General features: G+C 43.7%; 1 protein-coding gene across 1 annotated transcript; it reads right to left on the bottom strand.

The window, feature by feature from the left end:
* Positions 1–1,105: 1,105 nt before the first annotated feature.
* LOC143298176 (AP-4 complex subunit beta-1-like) lies at positions 1,106–14,248 on the bottom strand. The gene is made up of 3 exons (XM_076610925.1): positions 14,150–14,248; positions 11,885–12,087; positions 1,106–7,448 (listed from the first exon to the last, which is right to left on the bottom strand). Exons 2-3 carry the CDS (start codon positions 11,946–11,948, stop codon positions 6,115–6,117), a joined length of 1,398 nt encoding a protein of 465 aa, XP_076467040.1. The 5' UTR covers positions 11,949–12,087; positions 14,150–14,248; the 3' UTR covers positions 1,106–6,114.
* Between the last annotated feature and the right edge of the window lie 5,036 nt (positions 14,249–19,284).

Raw genomic sequence — 19,284 nt, 5'->3', positions numbered from 1 at the left:
GTGTGTGTGTGTGTGTGTGTGTGTGTGTGTGTGTGTAGTGTTGTCATTCATTGTGTGTGTGTGTGTGTGTGTGTGTGTGTGTGTGTGTGTGTGTGTGTGTGTGTGTAGTGTTGTCATTCAGTGTGTGTGTGTGTGTGTGTGTAGTGTTGTCATTCAGTGTGTGTGTGTGTGTGTGTGTGTGTGTGTGTGTGTGTGTGTAGTGTTTTCATTCAGTGTGTGTGTGTGTGTGTGTGTGTGTGTGCAGTGTTGTCATTCATTGTGTGTGTGTGTGTGTGTGTGTGTGTGTGTAGTGTTGTCATTCAGTGTGTGTGTGTGTGTGTGTGTGTGTGTGTGTGTGTGTGTGTAGTGTTGTCATTCAGTGTGTGTGTGTTTTATCTTCTGTTTAATGTCTATTCACTATAAGTGTTTTTAGATGGAAAGGAGTAAAGAAGTGGATAAAGGAAAGGGAATGCATGTGAATGTTAGTGTAAAAAAAGTATTCATGTTATGTATCAGAGGAAAAGTATATTATAAGAAAAAGGTCTAAAGAGATTGTGGTGTGTATTGAATGAGGTGTCATGGGAAGGAGAATATGTATATGCATATCAACAAGTATTAACCTACAACAATGTAAATATAAATAACAACATTAATTATAACACATCAAAGGAGGATACCAACTGGACTGGAGTTTAAAATTTCCGAAAACATTCTAAGCAAGTGTGTGTGTGTGTGTGTGTGTGTGTGTGTGTGTGTGTGTGTGTAGTGTAGTGTTGTCATTCAGTGTGTGTGTGTGTGTGTGTGTGTGTGTGTGTGTGTGTGTGTGTGTGTGTGTTGTCATTCAGTGTGTGTGTGTGTGTGTGTGTGTGTGTGTTGCAGAACAACCACAGTGTCACTGTACATGCATGTGCGTTGCTGACACTGTTTGATTGGACCCATCCCCTGTCCTGTATGTTATAGGCAACCTTTTACATATAAATTATTATTATATATATATTTTTTAGAACACTTTTGATTTATCAGAAGATCCAGCAACCATCCTGTTCAGCTTAATGTCTGTCAGGTCATGACACTGAGGGTGACTTAAAAAGATAACACACACACACACACACACGAAAAGTCAAACTTTTACTTTCCTTCAGTCTTTCTTTACAGAAACAACCCATTCATGTTGAAGAAAAAAAAAGTTTGGAAAAAATCACTTAAATATTGACATCTGCACAGTTTATGCTTACCAAACCAACTGCAATCACATGATGCCAGTTAAAACATTTCATTATTGTGTGCACACATAACTCTCCGATCAATCATTCAATACTTCTCTCTAAATATGTTTAGAATGAAATGGAATTTGACTGGAAAAGTTCACAGCACGAAAGCACTGAAAAGTATACAAACTTCACTAACACAAACAACCATTCCTCTCTCTGAGGACATTAAATGAAGAATGTATAACTGACAGACACAACAGTATCATCTTTGGCATATAGCGTGGGTGAAGAGTCACCCATGCTTTCATATCAATGATCAGAATCAGTAATTCTGGTCTCACTTCCACCTTCTTCTCCTTCTTCTTCTGCGTTCACTCGTATGCACACGAGTGGGCTTTTACGTGTATGACCGTTTTTACCCCGCCATGTAGGCAGCCATACTCCGTTTTCGGGGGTGTGCATGATGAGTATGTTCTTGTTTCCATAACCCACCGAATGCTGACATGGATTACAGGATCTTTAACGTGCGTATTTGATCTGCTTGCATATACACACGAAGGGGGTTCAGGCACTAGCAGGTCTGCACATATGTTGACCTGGGAGATCGTAAAAATCTCCACCCTTTACCCACCAGGCGCCGTCACCGTGATTCGAACCCGGGACCCTCAAATTGACAGTCCAACGCTTTAACCACTTGGCTATTTCGCCCGTCGACACTTCCACCAAATTGTATTCTGGATTTGTCAACAAAGGATTAGGACACATGCTCCCCCAAACTGCTGATTTTCAATCACAAATTATAAACAATAAATTTCTCCCAAAACACAGGCATAGCAGAAAATACCACAGGACAACAGGTGATCAACACAGCCCTCTGAATATCTGTATGTCATTGTATGGCTCTTTATAGAATAGAATAGAATAGAACAGAACAGAATAGAATAATATGTCTTTATTACCAAGTGTACCGGGGTCACAAGGATACATAACAAGATACGAACATAAATCGAAAATCATACACAAACACAGATGCAGTAGAAATTAGGATACATACAAGTGCATATCAATATAAAAACTTGTGCATACTCACACATGCACGCACTGCACTGCACACACACACATGCAAACATGCATTCACGCACACCCACACACACAAACTCTCTCTCTCTCTCTCTCTCTCACACACACACACAAGTTTGAACAGAAGCTGCACATTGCATGTGGATGGGGCTGATGACTACATCTTCAGGTAGATGGTTGTTGACACCTGTATACCCTGTGACAGCAGATTTGCCTGACTCAACCGCCAAATGATGAGAGCACAGGATTTTCAATCTGAGGGTTCTGGGTTCGAATCCTGGTTACTGCACCTGGTGGAGATTTTTTTTCTAATCTCCCAGAATATCAGACCAAATGCCTGAATCCACTTCATGTGTATGATGTATGCAGAAGATCAAATGTACACACTGAAGACCCCACAATCGATGCATGTGTTTTTTTTTGTTTTGTTTTTAATAATTCTTAACATTTCTTAAAATTTCCATTTTTATAACATATAGACAATTAATATACATACACATATGGAGGAATAAAAGGAAAATGGGACAAAATAGATGAAACACACACACACACACACACACACACACACAAAGTAATTGAAAAAGTCACCAAAATACATGAAAGAACATCTATTTAACCCTAAATGTATTATTTGCATAATTTTATGTTGAAATACATACACTCGCGCATATCAAACAAGGGATTTTGTATACTTGTAAGTAAACAATAAACCAGTCTTGGGAGTCTTGATTCTGCTGAAGAAATTTGCACCACGATTTTAACTACTGCAGTGAGCTGTGCTCCTATGCAATTTCAGTTTCAGTTTCAGTTTCTCAAGGATGCATCACTGCTTATACAAATTCATATATATATATATATACGCTACACCACATCTGCTAGGCAGAACCCTGACAGCAGCATCACCCAGTGCACTGAGTCAGGCCTTGAGCGCCTGCGATTTTGCGTAACCATCTGAGAGGATTTCTTTTACATAATTTTTCCAGGGGATGACATTTTTGTTACCATGGATTTTCACAATAGCCGAGTGGTTAAAGCTCTGGACTTTCAATCTGAGGGTCCTGGGTTCGAATCCCTGGTGGGTAAAGGGTGGAGATTTTTTTACGATCTCCCAAGTCAACATATGTGCAGACCTGCCAGTGCCTGAACCCCCTTCGTGTGTATACGCAAGCAGAAGATCAAATATGCATGTTGAATATCCTGTAATCCATGTCAGCGTTCGGTGGGTTATGGAAACAAGAACATACCCAGCATACACCCCCCCCCTCCAACCCCCCTGAGTATGGCTGCCTGCGTGGCGGGGTAAAAACGGTCATACACGTAAAAGCCCACTTGTGTACATCCGAGTGAACGTGGGAGTTGCAGCCCACAAACGCAGAAGAAGAAGAAGAAGATTTTCCCGTCAAACTGCAGAGAAAAGGGGGGGGGGGGGGGGGGGAGCGGGATTCGAACCCAGACCCTCATAGGCACTGTACTGGCAGATAAGCATCTTAACCATTCTACCACACTGCTCCTAAGCAATACAACATGAACACTGGGGAGCAGAGGGGAGGGGAGGGGGGATGGGGAATGGGGGGATGGGGAATGGGGGGTTTGGTAATTAGGTCTCCGCACTCAGCTGTTTCATGTCTTCTTCCCAAGACAACCCTTGCCTCCCCTGCCTCTTCCTTGTTTTCAGTTTTTCCAGTCTAAGAGTTATGCATGCATGCAAGCGACTGGCTGGTGTGAAAGCGCTTTCATTTGTCTCTGCACAAGATTTAGCGCTATATATAAATACTTATTATCGTTATCAATATAATAAATATTATTATTATTATTATCATTATTAAGGACAACAGGAGTTTCTCACATGTATTCCAAGGGAAGTAACCATTCACTATCAACTCTCTATGCCCCAGTGCTAACAACAATCATGTGACTGACATCTTATTCATAAAAAAAACCCACTCTCTCCAAGAATAAAACAAAAAAAAAAAAAAAAAAAAAAAAAAAAAAAAAAACAAGAAGCACCCTACCCACAAAAACCCTTCCCAACAACCGACCAAAAAATTTACCAGCTGCAAAGCGAAATGCAGTCTGGTTTAAATTTTCAACGTCCACAATATACATGCAATCATCATATGCATAGAATTATCAAGTCATCCCTGAATGAAATAATAAACATTAAAAGTTGAAAATGATACATACACATATACAGACACATACATTAACAAACAGTTACAAACACAAACATTCTGAGACTGAGGAAACAGCTTTTCCTGCAAGCTGTAACCACACAAAACACGGACGAGATGGAGAAAATATAAATGCAACACATTTACACACAGCCATGGCAAAGTGGGTAGCATCATGGAGAGATGGCTGGGAGGACATGGCTTCGGTTCCCAGCAGATGTAGGGTTTTTGTCAGCCCAAAGACATCTCCTACACAGAGTTGAGTGTGCTCAGTATGGGCTTAAGTTAAATGGGAAGACTGGGGACCACATACTTGTGTAACCAAATATCATCCACTTCATGGGCGTGTCTCTGGGTGTGCTGCGAAAATTTTCTGTCCAACACTGCAAGAGTCTTTATCTCTCAGACCTGGTTAACGCTGGGATATCGCTTTGAAAGGAAGCATGAATCTTTGTCATGAAGTCCCAAACCTAAAATGGACCTCCATAGCAGCATCACCATCCTCCTCCTTCAATATCAATATAAAAAAAAAAGAAAAAAAAGAAAAAGAAAAAAAAAGTCCACGGTTCAGTGGCCTTTCATGCCCTGCTCTCATGATGACCTTAGTTTTGACACACCTCCACTTCTGTGACTGGGATGAGTCCTGTCAAGGTCTTTGGTGTCAGCAGATTCATGGAGGACTGTCAATGGAGAGACGTGGCGGCGGTCTCCACTCTGGGGTGCTAGAGGGGTGTGGTGTGGGGGCAGGGGGTCAGTCTAACTCTGCGACTAAACAATTATTGTCATTAGTAGGGTGCTTAGTAGGTGATGTTCCTTAGTACGTTAAAATCAGTGCACCACCGAAATGAGTTAGCAGCAGTACAGTCTTCTTTGGTGTGTGGCCTCCTGGCCATCTTTCATCGATAGTTCCCTGTGGACTGCGGATACTGGGACTGCAACAGACAAACCCAGGTGCCGCTGTGTTTGGGGAACTCGGAATGAGCAGCGTGGGAGTAATGCCACTGAAACAGTGCAGATGATTGGGGGTGGGGTGGTGGGGGGGGGGGGGGGGAATTCACAGAGTAAAAATGTAAATTAATGCAGAGATGAAATTCTGCATTCCCTGTTCCTGTGTCTCGACACATTCCTCGGAGAGACTGAAGTCTGTTTATCCACTGCCATGAATGAAAAAACAAAACGCAACACAAAAACATACTGCATAATTTTGTCATCCATAAATCCTGTCCCTCGAACAAGGAGAACAAACATTCTTTGTTGTTAACTTTTCACTTGTGACAATCCAAGGCCTCTCATCAATGTCAGGTCATCAGAAGGCCACACACCAGAGGAGACCCTGCATCGCTGCCAAGTCACTTTTGTGGGAGAATACACTTTGCCCATTCAATGATAAAAATAAGCAAAGAACACACACACACAAAATAAAACCATACCACACACAAAACCAAACCACACATACACAAACAAAAAAAAACAACCAACAATCAAACATGAGATTCTGTGCTCCTTCTTTCAAAATCTGAATGAACAAATATATATTGCAGTCACCGAATTCTGTACTTACTATTTCAGAAATTAACATATTGTAGTCATGAAATTCTGTACACCCTGATCCAAAACAAACCAACAAAACACAACGCAGTTTTGGAACTCTGTCACACTCCTCCTCCCCACCCCTACGTTCCCTGCCCCTCCCCACACTGCTCCCCAAGGAGGATGAAGCGTGCCGTGTCCAGGCCACTCTCCAGCAGGCTGTACAGGAACTCCGCCCGCCCCCTCACCTCCACGTCCCCGTCCCCCACCCCCTCCTCCAGCACGGTGCCCAGCAAGCCCTGCAGCTCACGGGGGTGTGCCAGGAACATGCGTGCCGTGGCTGTCAGCAGCTGGATCTTCACGTCCCTGTCGTCCAGCTCTCCAAACCCCTCCACGCACTCCTCCACGACCGTGAAGGCTTCCGCAGAGTCCTGCAGATGCTGCCCTATAAGGCACAGGGCGGCTGCCTTGGCTCGGCTGTCTGTGAAGGCCAGAAAGTGGTGCCTGATGGGGGAGACCAGTTTGTCCCAGAAACTCTGGTCGGTGACCTGAACGTTCTGCAGAACCTGAAGGAGGCTGGAGAGGACGTGCAAGGAGGAGGTGCCCATGAGGCCGGCCAGAATGGCTGCGCACGCTTCTGACAGAAACGGCTTCCGCTGGTGGGCGATCCTTACCGCCTGTATGGCATGGAAACACACATCCTCAGAGCTGTTCATGCAGTACAGCCGCAGTTCTTCCAGAATGGCTTCCCCGTTCTCTTCCACGATGAGCTGAGGAAGGAGACTGATCTTTTTCAGTTTCAGGTACAAAGGGTCGCTGTTGCGACAGAAGAAGGACTGAAAGCTTTGGTAGAAGTGGGGGAGAGCAATGTGTGAAGCCCTGGAGATGGCGTCAATGATGGCGTGAGTCAGCTCCACGTTGTCACTGATCAGGTGACTGACCAGCGTGGCCTGTGACCTCTTGAACACTTCCGACTGCAAGTGGGGCAGTTTGTCCAAGAGATGAAGGAACAGCTCAATGCAAGCCAACACCACGGTGGACGAGTTGTTTTCAAGACAACTGTCAGCGATGTTCATGATGTCAAAGGCTTCATCGTCGTCGACAGGGCTGTACTTCTTCAGAACAGTGAGCACCTGAACCAGTGACCATGTGGGGAAGGTGCTCAGCCTGTTGAGAAGGTAGTGTGCGATGGCTTTATTGACAACCACCCCTCCCTCGTCTTCCAAGATCTCATCCAGAGCAGACAGGCAGTTGGTGACCACGATCGGGTCAGGGTCTCGAATCATTCCATACAGCGTGTCAACCAGGTCTGTCTCCTTCACAGATGAGGGCGACATCTGGTGGAGCTTCACGCAGGCGAAGACCGCTGCCCGGCGGACATACGCGCTTTTGTCTGAAAGAGCCGCTCCGATGATTCTCTCCAGGTGTTCGGTGATGCATTCCTGCTGCAGGGATGCCAGTGTCTTCAGTGCCAGACCTGGAAGGAAAGGAGTACAGAAATGGTCAGAGATAAGACCAGCTGGTCTGCATACACACAATGACAATGGGGATGAGACATTTTCACCTGGACTGACCAGGGACCGTAACTCATCATGTCCTGGCAGAGCTCAGACACCACTGCAAGTATTTTTACACCAACATCCAGACAGTACCTGGGCATCAAAGCTTCATCAATCAAACTTATTGTTCCACCTTTCAACTAAGCATAAACAAAGAGAAATGGACACAACTTTAGAGAAACTTATGGGCAATTCACTGACAAAGTTTTCTGTATTTTGGAGCACATTTTTGCAGTTTTCAAGCTTTTTTATTTTACTATTATTTTTTAGCATATTTTTGCAAGCTTTGTAACGTACAATCACAGGTGTAGATTAATGTTTCCCTACCTGGTGAGTGTCAAGCAAATTGTTCCAAGATGAATACCATTAACCCTGTCAATTAATGAGTGATACTGACTAACCATTGTAAAACCTTGACAGGAGAGGCAAGAGATGGGAGAGAACTGTATATGAACTGCTGTTCTGAAGTTTGCTAATAAAAACAAGAGAGGCAAGGCCTTCAAGACTCACTTGTGATAAATTACGTCCCCTAGCATTAATTACAGAGTAAATTCCCTTTTTTACTATCTGCACCAAAATGTTTGCAAAATAAATAAAAATTCCATGCTTAGCAAAAGAAGTTCCTGTTTGAACAAAAAATGATTATAATGACTCCTCTTGTTGTTGTGTCAGAATAAGAGGTCAAAGTGCCAAGTTTAGAGAATACAAAAAATATAAATATAACAGTACATGCAGTTTGCATATAATTAGGCTTCTTTTTTTTATTTTTTTGTGCCCATCCCAGAGGTGCAATATTGTTTTAAACAAGATGACTGGAAAGAACTGAATTTTCCCCATTTTTATGCCAAATTTGGTGTCAACTGACAAAGTATTTGCAGAGAAAATGTCAATGTTAAAGTTTACCACGGACACACAGACACACACACAGACAACCGAACACTGGGTTAATACATAGACTCACTTTGTTTACACAAGTGAGTCAAAAATACAAACCAACCAACCCACCAAAAAAAAAGAAAAAGAAAAAGAAAAAAAGACTGCTGTAGAACTAAAACCTCTAAGGCAGGGGAAGGTTGCACAGGCTGCAATCCACACAGCACCATCGTAACAATTCTTTTTTCTGTCCCCCCACCCCCGAAACCCCTCCCACCACCACCCTCCTTCAACATCCTGATCCCCCCCTGTCCCCTCCCATCTCCTGATCCCACCACCACCCTCCTTCAACATCCTGATCCCCCCCCCCCTGTCCCCTCCCATCTCCTGATCCCCCCCTGTCCCCTCCCATCTCCTGATCCCACCACCACCCTCCTTCAACATCCTGATCCCCCCCCCCTGTCCCCTCCCATCACCTGATACCACCACCACCCTCCTTCAACATCCTGATCCCCCCCCCCCTGTCCCCTCCCATCTCCTGATCCCACCACCACCCTCCTTCAACATCCTGATTCCCCCCCTGTCCCCTCCCATCTCCTGAACTCCCCCCTGTCCCCTCCCATCTCCTGATCCCCCCCCCCCCTGTCCCCTCCCATCTCCTGAACTCCCCCCTGTAAGCCCACAATTTCTAGCAGTTCCCATGATTTCTCTCGCTTCGAGAGAAATCATGGAATTGCGAGAAATCATGGTTGTTCCTCTCCCACATTTTCTCTCAATTATGAGAAATCGTGGGGGGCACAATGTATGAGAAATCGTGGGCAGTCCTCTTTATTTTTTATCAAAAATATTTCCTTAGTCATTGGAGTTGGTTTCTTGTCTTTTCCCAATGAAAATCTAAGAGAAAAATGAGAGAGAGAAAAAGAAACAAGAAATGGGGGAAACAATGACGACGATCATGATAATGACAGTGGTGTTAGCGACGACATCAACAATAGACGGTGGAGTTGATGGCATAGTACTGGTTTAAAAAACGTGTGAATGTACGTGTATGTCAGTGAGTGAGTGAGGGAGTGACTGAGAGAGAGAGACAATGACAATGACAAATGTTATTCCCACAGAGAGAGAGAGACAGAGAGAGAGAGAGAGAGAGAGAGAGAGAGAGAGAGAGAGTGTGTGTCCTTATGTGAGTTTACTTGGCTGGTTGATTTGGTCTTCTTTCACTCTGTTTCAAAAATATTTTCATGTTCTCAGTGCCTTCAATGGAACTGATAATCTGTTTTCAGTGCAATTTTGCATGCAAAAGGATGCTGACACAAACAGATGAACAAATGAGCAAGCATGATTTGAAGAACATTCTAAATAAATATGACAGAAAAAGTTAAATCACAACAAACATCAAAACTATTTGGTCCAGTTTTCACATGCCCTATGTGGCATTATGAAACACCTTTTTTTTGCTGTCAAATTTATGTAGAAAGTTTAATCAATTTGATGTTATTCCCAACATCCAGGAAAGATTCCGTTATAATGTATTGTATCATACTATATCATATTATGCCATATTACATCATATAACATTATATCATATTATATTATATCAGATCATATTATATCATCTTATTTTATATTATATTACATTTTTTCATATTTCTGTTTGAGTTATACACATTGCTTGAATTGTGCCGTTTGCTATTGATTCCAATCTTGAACTTGAGGTCGATGCATTGCAGTGATCCAATTTTATGTGAAACACAATAAATAGTTGTGTTTCAGTGTCATTACTCTTCATGTCTTCACTAACGCCACTGTTATTATCAAGATCGTCATCGTCATTTCCCCCATTTCTCGTTTCTTTTTCTTTCTCTCATTTTTCTCAAAGACTTGCATTGGGAAAAGACAAGAAACCAACTCCAATGACAAAGGAAATATTTTTGATAAAAAACAAGGGGGACCTCCCACGATTTCTCACACATTGTGAGAAAAATTGTGGAGGCATCTCCCAAGATTTCTTGCAACTGAGAGAAAACTTGGGAGGGGAACGTGGCTTAACCCCCCCCCCCCCCCCCACCCCCCGCATTCTTAATTGTAAGTATTGCGATATACATGGTTTAAATGTGTTTTGTTACTGGAGCAGTTTTTAGTATCGTGATATGCTTTTTTTTTTAAGCACTGTGATTAAATACTGATACTTGGATAAATTACGTAGTGTGATATGATATACATGTGCATCATTTGGGTATTGTGATGTGTGATAGGTGTAGTGAATGTTGTGCAGTCTGTGATCATTTTGTGTGTATGTGCGTGTGTGTGTGTGTGTGTGTGTGTGTGTGTATCAAAATGAGTGATTTGACTGTTTTGCTTGGCTGTCTCTCATTCATTTTCAGTGTTTAAATGCCATGCTTTATAAAGGTTGGTTCTTACATTGTGTAACCATCCCACCTCCACCCAGAGTGTTTTGGTTGGCTGTCTTTCATTTTCAGTGTTTAAATTTTGCATGCTTTAAAGGTTGGTTGGTTCTTCCATTGTGTTACTATTGCACCACCCCCCTCCCCCCTCCTCAACACACACACACACACAGACCTCTGTAGAGGGGGTTCACTCTTTACATTGTGTTACTATCCCCCCCCTGCCCCCTGTCTCCCTCAAAACACACACACAAAGACCTCTGTAGAGGGGTTGCTCTTTGCATTGTGTTACTATTCCCCCTCCACCCCCACCTCCCCCCTTACCACACACACACACACAGACCTCTGTAGAGGGGGTTGCTCTTTACACTGTGTTACTATCACCCCTCCACCCCTACACCCTGTCTCCCTCAACACACACACACAGACCTCTGTAGAGGGGGTTCACTCTACGCTGTGTTACTATCCTCCCCGCCCCCCTGTCTCCCTCAACGCACACACACACACACAGACCTCTGTAGAGGGGGTTGCTCTTTATATTGTGTTACTATCCCTCCTCTACCCCTGCCCCTCCCCCAACGTCTCCCTCAACACACACACACACACAGACCTCTGTAGAGGGGCTGCTCTTTACATTGTGTTACTATCACCCCTCTACCCCTCCCCCACCTCCTCCCGTCTCCCTCAACACACACACAGACCTCTGTAGAGGGGGTTCGCTCTTTACGTTGTGTTACTATTTCCCTCCTCTACCCCTGCCCCTCCCCCAACGTCTCCCTCAACACACACACACACACAGACCTCTGTAGAGGGGCTGCTCTTTACACTGTGTTACTATCACCCCTCTACCCCTCCCCCACCTCCTCCCGTCTCCCTCAACACACACAAAGACCTCTGTAGAGGGGGTTGCTCTTTACATTGTGTTACTATCACCCCTCCACCTCCACACCCTGTCTCCCTCAACACACACACACAGAGACCTCTGTAGAGGGGGTTGCTCTTTACATTGTGTTACTATCACCCCTCCACCCCCACCCCCTGTCTCCCTCAACACACACACACACACACACACAGACCTCTGAAGAGGGGGTTGCTCTCGTCAGCGTCCTGGCAGAGGGAGTTGATGGCCAGCAGCACCATGTGAGTGTGGGAGGGGGAGTGGTGAAGGAGCACCTCCCCCTGCCAGCTTCTTCACCCCCAGGTCACGGTGCGCCAGCAGCTTCACCACGCTGGGCAACACCGCGCTGATGTCCTCCCCTTCCGTCATGTAGCTCAGCACCTGTAGAAAACAACAGAAAAAAAACCCCGTACTGTGTTGTGTTGTACTGTTGCATTGTATTGTATAATTACATTGCATTAATTTGTATTCTATTGTGTTGCATTTGTTTTATGTTGTGTTGTATTGTATTGTGTTGCATTACATAGCTCTGTATTGTATTAGTACTGTGTTATATTGTATAGTATTGAATTGTGTTGTGATGTGTTCAGTGATGTGTTGTGTATTATATTATATTGCATTGTATTAAGATATAGATTTGTATTGTATTGTATTGCATTGGTATTGTATTGTTTTGTATTGTATTGAATTGCATTGGTATTGTACTGTACTGTACTGTACTGTACTGTATTGTATTGTATTGCAGTGTCCTATTGTCACAAAAGATTTCATTGTGTGAAATTCTGTCTGCTCTCACCAGGGAAAGCGCATCATCACTGCAGTGCATTGGCACCTATTTCATGTTTTTTTTCTTTCTTCCGCCTGCAAGTGTATTTGCTTCCCTACCAAAGTGGATTTTTCTTCAGAATTTTGCCATGGACATCCCTTCTATTGCTGCGGGTTCTTTAAACTGTGCTCTCAAGGCCTGACTAAGCGCGTTGGGTTACGCTGCTGGTCAGGCATCTGCTTGGCAGATGTGGTGTAGCGTATATGGATTTGTCCGAACGCAGTGACGCCTCCTTGAGCTACTGATACTGATACTAAACTGTGCTAAGTGCATGTAGAACATGGGACCATGGTTTATCATCTCATCAGACTGACCTGCATCCACTCAAGGTCTTGTGGAGGGGGAGTCAATAGTTAATACTAGTGAGTGTGGGATTTGAACCTATGTGGTCAGAATCTTTTGATTTCTCTGCAGAGGCATTATTACCACTCCAGCTAAATGCTACTGCAACTCATGAATTGTTTGAAATAATAACAACAATAAAAACTATAATAAAAATACATAATTTTTCTTTGGCGTGATATCCAGTACCGATGCTGGTCGAAGTGCCTTACATCATCAACTTGAATTTTAACATGCCTTAAAAAACATTTCAACTGCTCTCTGTCGACGGAAAACATCCAATGTGTTCATATGAATCAAAAAGCACATTTCAGAGATGAATCAGATTATAAAACTAAAAGCTATCAAGTAAATAAGGCTTAGATTAAAACAAAATGCATCTCATAGACACCCCCCCCCCTACCCCCACCCCACACACACATGCACACACACACACATGCACACACTGAGAATCAATAGCTCAGCACCTGGCATAGCTACAGAAAAATGGTACTGCAACTCTTGAGGTTTGAACTGAGTTTACTCTCAGTTTTAAAGTGTCATAGTTACTTCAGCTGTTTGGATTGATGTTACAACACACACACACACACACACACACACACACACACAGATATCAGCTTTTGACTTGTTTGAACTGAGTTTCAGTTTCAGTTATAAGGAGGAATAAAAAAATTTGGACTGATCGATAGGCTGTAGTATATACAGAGAGTAATAACATGCACACACAGAGTGACACACACAGCTGTTACATAAAGCACCACACCATACACGTATGTGAATATATATCACACAAGCATACACACCTATGCATGCATTGCACACATCATCATGATAATGCACTCACTTACTGAGTCATACGTATGTGCAAGCACACACACACACACACACACACACACACACACACACATTCAACACTGCCTGAGTCTCACTGACAAATGCGAGATATCCATGGCAAGTGATTCTGAGAATGAGGAGTGAATTAACTGGGCAAAGTAACTGGGAATCTATTCAGAACACAAGAATACCAACATATGCAGCGTAACACTGTGACAGTAATGCGTTCTGACTACTCAGGGAGCAGTCAATCAGTAATTTATTTGTAAAACATGTTGTGCAATATATATATCGACTCTATATATATATTGACAACTCCTTGAAACTGAAACTGAGCACTGTTTGTGGATCACGACTTTCAAAACAGTACATTTAACGAAGAGATAAAAACAGACAACAGCACGCTAATCTATTCATTGGATAGCCTGAAAAAAGACAAACCCTTGACAGCAAATTTCTTTGTTGATAATCATCTCCCGCGATGACTGGATCTTTAAGCTGTTTCGCTAAAACTGCTATTTCGTACAGCCTGGCCATTTTGGACACATCACGTGACCAAGTTTCAAGGGAATCAACTCCATTGAAATCGAGAAAAACACGTACACGTTGACTTCCCTTGGTCGTTAATCTTGGCCGGGGGGGGGGGGCTGTGAAACACTCATGAAACAGAATAAAACAAACAACAACAAGAAACACACTGCACACACACACACACACACACACACACACACACGAATTATGATCACTTAGTGCAACATCTGGCGAATCATAATTACCACTAACTGCCACAGTGAACCCTTCAGTTTCTAACTGTCAAATGTAAACTGCCTACATTTAAACACTATTACTTTCCGCTTCTACATCAAAAGGTGGATACCGATGAGAAAATCAGCACAGCCATATACATTCCAGAAGGGGTCAAGTATAATCCATGCCCCAGGCCTGCCAGTTCCACCAGATATACCATATATTCATCCATGTGCTGTAACTGGAAGTCCAGCCCGCGGTTTAACTATGATTCTTCACTCTTAACGGGAGCAATAGCCGAGTGGCTTAAGCGTTGGACTTTCAATGTGAGGGTCCCGGGTTCGAATCACGGTAGCGGCACCTGGTGGGTAAAGGGCCGTGGAGATTTTTCCGATCTCCCTGGTCAACATATGCAGTGCAGACCTGCTAGTGCCTGAACCCCCTTCGTGTGTATACGCACGCAGAAGATCAAATATGCACGTTAAAGATCCTGTAACCCATGTCAGTGTCCGGTGGGTTATGGAGACACGAAAATGCCCAGCATGCATGAACCCTGACGACAGAGTCATCGGCAAGTCGATGTTGGTCGTGCAACGGAAAGAAGAAGAAGAACGGTCACATCTGTATACCTACCTCAGGGTCCAAATATCTTTAACACACAGTGGATTCGAACCTTACAGACTGACCACCGGACAAAAAGTCCTCATCACTGGAGACTTCAATGCACACTCGTCATTTTGGGAGAAAGACTCAGTGCCAGTCGATCACTAACAATCGTTTTGTTGAAAACATTGTCGATGCTTCTCTTTTACCCTACTTGATTATGGCAGAATAACACGTGTCCCAGACAACCCAAGTCGTAGAGCAACTGCCATTGTTCTTATTTTAATCTCACCAAACCTGGCACCAATATGTGGGTGAATGTTTTAATCCAAAGAAATCACTGATGTTGGTGAATCATTTGATCCGAGCAAACCACGTGGATGAATGTTCTGATCGAAATAAATCACATGGGTGAATGTTTTGATCCAAAACAAACCACGTGGGTGAATGTTTTGATCCAAAACAAACCAAGAGGGTGAATGTATTGATGGAAAACGAACCACGTGGCTGAATGTTTTGATCCAAACAAACCACGTGGTTGAATGTTTTTATCCTGAACAAACCACGTGGCTGAACGTTTTCATGTAAATAGACCACGTGGCTGACTGTCTTGATCAAACTAAACCAGATGAGTTAATGATTTCATCCGAGCAAACCACGTGAGTGAATTTTTTAATCCGCTCACACGCACACAAGCACACAAGCACACACACACACACACACACACACACACACACACACACACACACACACACACACACACACACACACACACAAGCACACAAGCACACACGTACACACACACGTACACTGACACACACACAAATACACACACAGAGACTCACTCACTCACTCACTCATTCACTCACACACACACACACACACACACACACACACACACACAATCACACACACACACACACACACACACACACACACACACACACACACACACACACACACACACACACACACACACACACACACACACACACACACGCATACGTGCACACACGCACACACACACACGTACATTGACACACACACACACACACACACACACACACACACACACACACACACAACACACACACACACACACAATTTCAACAAACCACGTGGGAGATCCGAGCACACACACGCACACACACATACACACACACTCACACACGCGCGCACACACACACACACACACACACACACACACACACAATCTCAACAAACCACGTGCGAGATCCGAGCAAACCACGTGGGTGAATGTTTTGATCCGAACAAACCACGTGGGTGAATGTTTGATCCAAACAAACCACGTGGGTGAATGTTTTGATCCAAACAAACCGCGTGGGCGAATGTTTTCATCCAAAGAAACCACGTGGGTGAATGTTTTGATCCATACGAACCACGTGGGTAAATGTTTTGATCGAAATAAACAACGTGGGTGATTGTTTTGATCCAAACAAACCACGTGGGTGAATGTTTTGATCCGAATAAACCACGTGGATGAATGTTTTGACGAATGTTTTGATCCAAAACAAACCACGTGGGTGAATGTTTTGATCCGAATAAACCACGTGGATGAATGTTTTGACCCAAAACAAACCACGAGGGTGAATGTATTGATGGAAAACGAACCACGTGGCTGAATGTTTTGATTCGAACAAACCACGTGGTTGAATGTTTTGATCCAAAAGAAACCACGTGGCTGGATGTTTTTATCCATACGAACCACGTGGCTGAACGTTTTGATCCAAATAAACCACGTGGCTGAATGTTTTGATCCAAACAAACCACGCAGCTGAATGTTTTGATCGAAACAAACCATGTGGCTGAATGTTTTGAACCAAAATTATGTAACAGAACTATTATGATTAGTGATAATTTTCTCTCCTAATCTCGCTTCCTACACCCACCCCTCCTCTGTCACACACACTCTTCTAATATTATGTTTTTCTTTCTCCAATCACTGACACTCACCCTCTTCATTTTAACATTTTGTACTCTATCTTGTCCACATTCTGTTCTCTCTCTCTCTCTTTTCCTTCCTCAATCCCCTACCCTTTGCCCCCCCCCCCTCCCCCTCCGTTCCTCCACCCCCTCTCCCCCTCCTTTACCTCAACCATTCCCTTTTCAGTTGAATATTTCTTCCTCCCCTGTCCATTGATTTTCACAAATGATGATTTCTAATTAATTTCATATTCCACCTGTTTTCTTCTTCTTCTTCTCTCTCTCTCTCTCTCTCTCTCTCTCTCTGTTAACAGATAAATAAATACATAACCCAGTATATACTGATAAGTGATGTGTGTGATCGGACTTAAAACACTAGCAACAAAATTAATATTTCAGTATCTTTGTGTAGTTTTTAGCATAATTTGCAGGTATCTAGGTTTTTAGTGGTGTGTGTGTGTGTGTGTGTGTGTGTGTGTGTGTGTGTGTGTGTGTGTGTGTGTGTGTGTGTGTGTGTGTGTGTGTGTGTGTGTGTAGTGTGTGTGTGTGTGTGTATGTGTGTGTGTGTGTGTGTGTGTGTGTGTGTGTGTGTGTGTTATTAGCATACTCATGCCTTTATGTAGTCTTGTGTACGCATGTTATGACTTTGTGTAGTTGGGTACGTATGCCATCTCGCGAACGATCCAGTCGAAGCAACCAGCTCAGCGTGTGTACTGAAAAGATGACATCTTGTACGATAGTCAAACGTAGTTCTCTCTCTCTCTCTCTCTCTCTCTCTCTCTGTCTGTCTGTCTGTCCATGGAGAAAGAAAATGAGGTGCATTTTGTTCTGTCCTGTCCTGTCTTGTATAATTTAAGAGTACAGTACATACCACTGAAATATTTTAAGTTCCCAAATCAGTTTAGACTGTCGTTACTAATGGCATCAGTGCATGAACAAACTATTAGAAACCTATCAATTTGTCTGTATTGATCGTTCAAGCTCTGATCTGTTCTTATGTCTTACTGTATCCAGTAACGACTTTCATACGTACAATGTGTATAACTTAACTGAGCGTTATTAGCCACACATGTAAGAGTTATTATTTAGCGTATATCGTATATCATTTAGGTGTATAAATGTCAATTGAATACAATATGTTTCATGATGAGTATTATGTATTACTAACGTGAGCGTATATTACTTAGAAAGAAGGTATGATATATTTATGTTATTGTCTATGAAGAATTTGTGACACCCTTTCATAAGGGGCAATGGCCTATAAGTGAATAAACCATTCATTCATTCTGTCTGTCTGTCTGTCTCTCTCCGTGTCTCTCTGTCTGTCTGTCTGTCTCCCTCTCTCTCTCTCTGTGTCTCTCTCTGTCTCTGTCTGTTCTGTCTGTCTCTCTCTCTCCGTGTGTCTCTGTCTCTCTGTCTCTGTCTCCCTCTCTCTCTCCGTGTCTCTCTCTGTCTGTTCTGTCTGTCTGTCTCTCTCTCTCCGTGTGTCTCTGTCTCTCTGTCTCTGTCTCTCTCTCCGTGTCTCTCTCTGTCTCTGTCTGTCTCTCTCCGTGTGTCTCTGTCTCCCTCTCTCTCTCTCTTCGTGTCTCTCTCTGTCTCTGTCTGTTCTGTCTGTCTCTCTATCTCCGTGTGTCTCTGTCTCTCTCTCCGTGTCTCTCTCTGTCTGTCTGTTCTGTCTGTCTGTCTCTCTCCGTGTGTCTCTGTCTCTGTCTCTCTCTCTCTCCGTGTCTCTGTCTCTGTCTGTTCTGTCTGTCTCTCTCTCTCCGTGTGTCTCTGTCTCTGTCTCTCCGTGTCTCTCTCTGTCTCTGTCTGTTCTGTCTGTCTCTCTCTCTCCGTGTGTCTCTGTCTCTCTGTCTCCCTCTCTCTCCGCGTGTCTCTCTCTGTCTGTCTGTCTCTCTCTCTCTCCGTGTGTCTCTGTCTCTCTGTCTCTGTCTCCCTCTCTCTCTCCGTGTCTCTCTCTGTCTCTGTCTCCCTCTCTCTCTCCGTGTCTCTCTCTGTCTCTGTTCTGTCTGTCTCTCTCTCTCCGTGTGTCTCTGTCTCTCTCTCCGTGTCTCTCTCTGTCTCTGTTCTGTCTGTCTCTCTCTCTCCGTGTCTCTCTGTCTCTGTCTCCCTCTCTCTCTCCGTGTCTCTCTCTGTCTCTGTCTCCGTCTCTCTCTCCGTGTCTCTCTCTGTCTCCCCCTCTCTCTCTCCGTGTCTCTCTCTGTCTCTGTCTGTTCTGTCTGTCTCTCTCTTTTCCCTCCCTGTCTCTGTTTATATGTTTCTCTGTTATGTCTTGATGAATG

The sequence above is a fragment of the Babylonia areolata genome, chromosome 23 (genome assembly GCF_041734735.1).
Source record: "Babylonia areolata isolate BAREFJ2019XMU chromosome 23, ASM4173473v1, whole genome shotgun sequence".
NCBI classification, from domain to species: Eukaryota; Metazoa; Mollusca; class Gastropoda; order Neogastropoda; family Buccinidae; genus Babylonia; species Babylonia areolata.
The sequence above is the reverse complement of the archived record's forward strand: the minus strand, read 5'-3'. Positions and strand labels throughout refer to the sequence as shown.